We start from the raw sequence: 7,755 nt of genomic DNA, 5'->3' as shown, positions 1-7,755 counted from the left end.
GCATCTCGCTGTTCAGGTTCCAGGATTCTGACCAGAAGAGCTTCCTGCCGCTCACACCATCCTCACAAACTCAGCCCAAGTCAGAGAGTTCCCGGGAAAGACTCGGGGGGAGCAGGGATGGGCAAGGGGAGCACGGGGTGCAGCTCAGCCTCACTCCTGCCCCGGAGTGCTCCCTGGGTGGGTCCACGGTCGGGCCTCAAGTCCAGGAGGACGAGATGCGGCAGCGCTCAGGGGGCCCAGCCTCATCCGACCCTTGTCCCCAGGAGGAAGAGACACTGAGCTGGAGACCACGCAACTGCTCTTTTCGCCCGTGGAAGGAGCTGCCCAAGCCCGGGGTGAGGCCCGGGTCCCTGGAGGGAGGCGGGGCCCGGGCTCGAGGTCCCCCTCTAACTGCAGCCCGGTCCCCGCAGTCGTGCGCGCGCCTCCGCCTGGTGGCGCGCGATCTCGCGGACGCCCAGTTGGTGTTGAGCAGCCAGCGGAACTCGGAGCTGCTCCCCGGGACTGGGCCGACTCTGCAACTGCTGGCAGCCGCGAGGCGCGACGTGGGGACCTGTGTGAGTGACTCCCGGCCCTCGGGGAGAGACCCTCCTGATTTGTGAATCCGTCCCGCTTAGCGGAAAACCTGGTGCCAGCCAAGTCACACCTTCTCAGGGTCCCCCCAAACAGAAAGGGGCTGCGGATTCCGAGGGGAACCTCTGCTCCTCGGATTCCTCATTGACTCCCCTAACCCACATCTAGCTAGAGCTGTTTCGGCCTGGCTCCTCAAGGAAGTCCCTTGGACCACCAAGGAGGCGCCACAAAGCACGGAGAGATGTGAGTGGAGCCCGCGAGAAAGTGGTTAGACTGCAGGGAGGACCGTGCTCAGCACAGCGGGTTGGGAGCTGAGGCTAGGAGAGGTGGGGAGTTTCTCGGGAAAGAAAATCCAGACTCAGCTCCGCTCTGCCTCCTTCCCGGGTTCCAGGAATCGCCTCGGTGCCGAGAAGCCGCCGTCATCCTGACTCTTCTGCGCCTGCTCCTGCGGGATCTCAGACTGGTGGCGCATTCGGAGCCTTGCGTCTGATCTCGGGCCCCAGCTCTCTCTGGGACGCAAAACTGTCAACAACTTTGGCTGCTTGGAACGCGGCCTCGATTTCCCCATTTTCAACCAATGGGCAGTCGAGGTTAGAGAAGGTCTTCATCTCCATTGGCCGGCCTTCGCCTTGGATCACGTGTGTTTGGTACAACAGATGCCTCTGAGATTGGCGCTTTTAGGGGACAGATTCAGGCTGCTAGCCTCAAGTTCGGTAGTTCGAAACTACCAGCTGTTCCTCGGGAGAAAGATGTGACTTTCTGCTCCCGTAAAGATTTGCAGCCTCGGAAACTCTGTGTAGTGTCAGTATGAGTCGAACCTACTCCACGGTTCTTAACAACAACAACAACAACAACAACGGTCCCTGGAAGCTTTGGCATTTCCATGGTCGCATTGCCCAAGTCTCCCAGGGACCAAAGCCTGGCTGGGACACTTAAGTCCTGTACCCACTCTGGTTGTTGACCTTCCTCCACAGTGATCAAGGACTAGTCCCCAATTCTCTTGTTGCCATTCTTACCAGGACAGATCCCTAGCCCGGATTTAAACCCTCAATGCCCTAGTATGAGATTCTATGAATCTGTAACTCTTGCATCCCCACTGTATGAGGAGGCCTCCGTCCCTAAGGGATTTGGAAGTTTTAGATGCCAAAATTGGATTCTGTTACTTATGTATGCTTTTTGTAAACTGTGTACCTGTGATGTTAATCTGTTTCTTCTTAGTGTTAATTTATTTTCAGTTAATACTGGTATTATATTTACTAGTGGGAGCTCTCTAGTTGATCATTTTGTAGTAGTAGTGTGGAGTTAGGGAACCTGTTTTTGGACTCAGACCTGAATTTGGTACCCACATGGGACACTAAATCTGCCAACTGGCCTTTGTGAATATACTTACCTCTTCTGACCTTTAGTTTCCTTCAAATAAAAATGCCTGAGTACTTATACTTTCTGATTTCAAAACATTCTATAAAGCCACAGTAATTAAAATAGACTAATTACTAGTACAAGGGTCCTGGTAACATAATGGATTACGAACTGGGCTGCCAACCACAAGATCAGTAGTTTAAATCTACCAGCCATTCTGCTGGAGAAAGATGAGGATTTCTGCTCCCTTCAAGTTTTACTGCCTCAGGAACAGGATCACTGTAAGTCAGAACCAACTCAATGGCACACAACCACAAATGACTCCGTTGTTAAGTGCAATCGAGTCAACTCAGACAACATTTCTGAGGAATGGCTGGTGGGTTTGAGCCACTGATCTTTCTTTTTTTGCTTGTTTGGTTTTTTTTACAGCTTTTATTGTGAATCCAGTGATCGTTTACAGGGCAGATCATCCTTTTTACGCTCAACCAATCATATTTTGTTTCATTGCAATGATTACAATCCCCTTTATGTACTATCGCTTAACAGTATTTACCTCTATCCACCACCACCCCCATTTCTTTTGATGTACACAAAACACACAGAAAATATATATCCGTTTAAATTACCAAAGGGCACATTTTGCAAGACAACCTCCTGCCACAGGCATACGGCCTTTCTCATTCCATGGATCTAGAGTCCTCACCTGCTCTTTCTCTTTCTATGTCATCGCCTCTGCTTCCATCTCTGGTGTCGCTGTGTCTCTGGTTAGGATCCCACACTGTGCTCATTCTCTTCCCTCTTGATGGTCTTAGGATCCTCTGTTCCTGGAATGAAAGATTAACTACTCTCCCTTTTTGTTTCACATCTTCTACCTTTACGGTTGTGACCATGGCAATTTGTCATGATACCAATTACTCACTATTGAATCAAAAGAATCCTATCTTCATCCTCCCCTATTTTCTTTCACCAGACCTATCTGGACAAGAAGAGGGAAACTATTCAGTGGGGATTCCACCTTACCCTCCTCATTTTGACTGTGGTTGGCCTTTCAGTGTTATTCTTGCAACACCACACCAGTGTTCCAGTACTAGTATAATAACATATAGACCAATGGAATAGAATAGAGAGTCCAGAAATAAATTCATGCATTTATATTCAATTGATTTTCCTCAAGGATGCCAAATTCATTTCTTAGGGAAGGAAGAGATTCTTTAATAAATGGTATTAGGAAAATTAGATTTCTACCACCTTAAAATGGATCAAGAATCTAAGTGTGAAAACTTTTATTATTGTTGTTGTTGTTGTTGTTATGTGCCATGGAGTCGGTTCCATCTCATAGCAACCCTGTACAGGGTTTCTGAGGCTATAAATCTTTACAGGAGCAGAAAGCCTCATCTTTCTCCCACAGAACAGCTGGTAGTTTCAAACTGCTGACCCTGAGGTTAGCTGCCCAATTCGTAACCACTATGTTATTGTTATTGTTACATACTGTCAAATCAGTTCTGACTCACAGCAACCAATATAACCCGGCCCCAACCTGCACCATTCTCACAATTGTTCCTATGTTGGAACCCATTGTTACAACCACTGTGTCAATCCATCTAGTTGAGGGCCTTCCGTCTCTTTCACTTACCCTCTACTTTACCAAGCAACAGAGCTGCGTCATCGGAACTCCTCTGACTTCACAAGATGGAAAGAGAACCATCATTAGTATCAACCCAATCCTGATTCCTTTGAGGCGAAGCTCAGACATGCTTCCACCCCATCTACCTTTTCACCAATTCTGACACCAACTGTCCTTTCTACGTCACTCTCTACTTCTCCACTGGGTTCCATCATTTGTTACAATGGCCACACAGAACTCATAGACAATATTCACAGTTACAGGGTTTACTAGGGGAGTAACTAGTTAGAATTCTGAATCAGAAATGCTCAGGATACAGTTCTTCATTCAGAATAGTCTCTTTTAACTCTACTATTAAATTCAGCAAGCCTTCTAGCTCAAGGCCCTTGGCTTTCTCACTCCATCATTGTGAGAGAGTTGAATGCCTTCAGGTAGGAGGCTTGATGGTGGAGTAGGATGCCCTTGGGCACTTATTGGCAGCGCTAAAGAGATTCATAAGGCTTACTTGAGCAAGACAAAGTGACTGAGAGACAAAGTGCAGGGACAGCTGAGAAACTGTCCTGACCAAGTAACTGTATCCTGAGTTGTTCCTGTTCCTGAATTGTAACCTATTGCTTCCCTAATAACCACCATAACTGTAAGCTTGGCCTGTGAGTTTTGTGTGGTTATTGCAATGAATTATGGAATCCAACAGAGAAGTAGACAGTGCCATGGAGGGACAGATGATGTCAGAACTGGTAAAAAGGTTGGAGGGTGGAAGTATGTCTGACCTCATAACCATCAGCATGGGCTATTGGTGCTGATGGTGTTTCTCTCCCTTCCCCCTCCTGAAGTTAAAGGAGGTCAGCGGTCCCCACACAATTTCTGTTTCTTGCAGCCAAAGGTATTTCTAGATGATACAGTCATTGATTGCCTAGGACAAGTGGAGGGCATACAGAAATCAGATAATTAAAGGTTGACCGGATGGCCAGCCTCAGATGGCACTTTAAAATCCTGCGTTCATGACATCATTAATAGGTTGTTAATAAGATGTGAAGAAAAAGTAAAATGTTAGACCCACATATTCTGGCTATTCCTGTATTATTTATTTGGGGCAAAACTTCAGGGCTGACTGACCCCTTCGCTCAGGGGAGGCAGGGCTTCTTATGAGGATAATCACATACATTTATCTTCTCATCCATCCAGCAACTTTCTCATGCACTGATGACCTTCCAATCTACCTGCATTTGCTCAAACTTACCTCAGCTTCTCAGTCAACCTACACTCACCCTAATCCTTTACTCAGGCCCCTTAATCAGGCACTCAGCCCACCCATGCATCCAGACTGCAGAAGGTAAAGTTGTGGGAGCCTCTTGCTCAGTGGGGTGGGGTGGGGGTGGGTGGTGTACCATCAAGTCAGTTCTGACTCACAGTGACCCTGTATAGGATTCCCACGGCTGTAAATCTTTACAGGAGCAGAAAGCCTCATCTTTCTCCTGCAGATCGGTTGATAGATTCGAACTACTAACTTTGCTGTTAGCAGCCCAGCTCATAAATCACTACCCTACCAGGGTTCCATTAAATCTGGTGGGGAGAAACAATTGGTGAAGTAGCTTCTTTTCCAGTTCCCTTCTGCTTAACCGCAAAAACTGGGAACACTTCATTTCACAGACTCTCTTGTATTATGGGCATCCTGATGTGGTGCTGCGGGTTTAATGCTCTGGACCGCAAGGTCAGTTTGAGCCACAAGGTTGGTGGTTCAGGCTCACCAGTCACTCTTTGGAAACCCTACATAGGGTCGCTGTGAGTTGGAACTGACCCAACGGCACTTAACAACAACAATTAGCATTATGAATGAAAATTAAGTTTATCCATTAAATGCAGTCATAGAAATTTAGAAGGAAGAAGTAAAATGGGAACCGTCTTCCCAAAACTTTGATTTTGTCCTGGAACACCTTTCCGGTACATTCATATGATGAGAGATACAGATGTGAGAAAACAGCAGGACAGCTTCATTATCACTGAGTCCCAACCTTAGGATGTATTATTTTTTCTTTGTTTTGTTATTTTAACCACTTTAACCCAATGACACATTCGAAATATGAGGGGCCATCAAAAAAAAATTGTGGAAAATTGGAAAGAAAAGGTAGAGGAATTTTAAGGCTGTGTTCTTGAAGTCAGCAGATCCAGTGATAACCACCTGACCACCACCAATCTCCCCATACCCTGGCATCTTTTCCTAATTGTGGTAAGAGGTATCAGCCAGGGTCTAGAAAGGAAAATAGACCCATTCTAGGTATTTCAAATAGCAGAGAATCAATCCCAAATACACAGGTGTTTGAAAGGCTAAAAGAACAAAAAGGAGACATGAGAATAAATTAAAGATTACTAGGAGATAAATCTGTGACCATTCCTAAGCACACTAGGACAAAAGTGGGGAGGTAGTATTCCCAGAACCCATAATCTTGAAGGCAGGACCCCCACCCGTGAGTTCTCAGACTGCAGGAGCTCATGCTGAAATCTCTAACAAAGCTCAGGATCCCAACTCTGAACGGAGTTCCTTGCAGCAAATGCCACAGAGTAGAAAGCTGTGTAGCTGAATTCTTTGAAAAATAAAGATCAGTTCTTAGCAACTGGTTCTTTGTTCAAGATCCATAGCAGGTTGGCTGCTGGTATATCTTAGAGGGTACAGAGCCAAGGGTACTGGCAATGTGGTAAGAAGCTGGAGCTAGAGTTCTCCAATGTGTGGCAGATGCTGTCCTAATTCACCAAATACCCTTGCAGGTAGAAAGAAGTTGTTTCTCCAGGGCTGAGGATATTACTCCAGCTCTCTTTGGGGATTGCCTGAGGTTAAGAGATGTGCTTTGCCTAAATTCACACCTCTTTCCAGGGGCAGCCTGAATCCAGTGATAGATATAAACATGAAGGTCTCAAGATCCCCATCCTTCATCCCAACTCTGAGACAACTCTGAAGGGTCATTCCAGCTCCAAACCTCCCAAAGGGTCTTGTGAGGCTTTCATTGGGATTACATCCTAACTCAAAGTCCCCTCTGCTCAATCCTGCATCCTTCTCCTCCTTTCCCCAGTATTGATCCCAGGATTCCTCCCTAATGAATGTCCTACATGCTGATCTTCATCTCGGAGCCTGTCTTCCTGACACCCATCTGTGACACGTTGTTGGTGGAAGTTTGCCAATCTGAGCTAGAAGCAAGAAGAAAACCCCTACTCCCTTCTCTTGTTTTGAAGTTGTTGTTGATCAGTGCCATTGAGTTGCTTCTGAGGAGAGGCTGGTGAGTTTGAACCACCGACCTTGGGACTAGCAGTCCAGTGCTTATCCTGTTCTTGATAAGTGTCATTGAGTCAGTTTCCACTTTTAGTAACCCTGTATAGGGATGCCAAGGAGCAACAGGGATTTTGAACCGCCAACCTTGCTGTTCAAACTGACCTTGTGGTCCAGAGCATTATCCCATTGTGCCACATCAGGACTCCAGTGCTTATCCTGTAGCTAACACCACAATTAGCAGAACTTAATACAAACCTGAGTCCTGGTGTAATGCTGTGGGTTAATGCGCCAGACTGCAAAGCCATTTGAACTGCAAGGTTGGCGGTTCAAGCTCACCAGTCGCTCCTTGGAAACCCTGTATAGGGTCACTATGGGTCGGATCTGACTCAATGGCACTTAATAACAACAACAATACAACCTGGCAAAGGAATCTGGGAAATATAGTTGGTGAGCTTTCGGCCCTACAATCACAGAGCAAAGTAAAGACATCTTATGCTCAACATCAACAAGTCCGCCAAATTCGGAAGAAAATAATGGAACTCATGACCCGAGACATGCAGACAATTGACTTGAAAGAAGAGGTCAATAAGCTGATCCCAGACAGTGCTGGGAAGGACAGAGAAAGGCATGCCTGTCCGCAATGTGCTGTTCGGAAAGTGAAAATGCTGAAGAAGCCCAAGTTTGAGTTGGGAAAATTCACAGAGCTTCAAGTTCTGTGAAAGCTACTGGAGACGAGACAGGTGCTAAAGTGGGAGAAGAAGCTGATGGTTATGAGCCACCAGTTCAAGAATCTGGTTATAATTCAGACTTTTAATGACAACAAATAAAAGATCTTATTTGTGGAAAAAGAAAACCATTTCTTGGGACAGAGATAAAGGACGATATATGCACAGCCTTGGAACGGCAGGGCTCTGGGATACAGGGATTGAGTCATGGTTGG

At 46.5% G+C, this 7,755-nt stretch overlaps 1 protein-coding gene across 1 annotated transcript in view; it reads left to right on the top strand.

Moving 5' to 3' along the window:
- Positions 1-1,060, top strand: part of LOC102823017 — a 1,683-nt gene extending 623 nt beyond the window's left edge. The window contains exons 3-6 of the mRNA XM_006871531.1: positions 17-335; positions 411-554; positions 739-813; positions 962-1,060. Coding sequence (XP_006871593.1) covers positions 17-335; positions 411-554; positions 739-813; positions 962-1,060 — 637 coding nt within the window. The remainder of the gene's footprint in view (positions 1-16; positions 336-410; positions 555-738; positions 814-961) is intronic.
- Positions 1,061-7,755: the final 6,695 nt, after the last annotated feature.

Source organism: Chrysochloris asiatica, unplaced genomic scaffold (genome assembly GCF_000296735.1).
Source record: "Chrysochloris asiatica unplaced genomic scaffold, ChrAsi1.0 scaffold00168, whole genome shotgun sequence".
Lineage (NCBI taxonomy): Eukaryota > Metazoa > Chordata > Mammalia > Afrosoricida > Chrysochloridae > Chrysochloris > Chrysochloris asiatica.
This window is presented reverse-complemented; position numbering and strand designations above follow the sequence as displayed.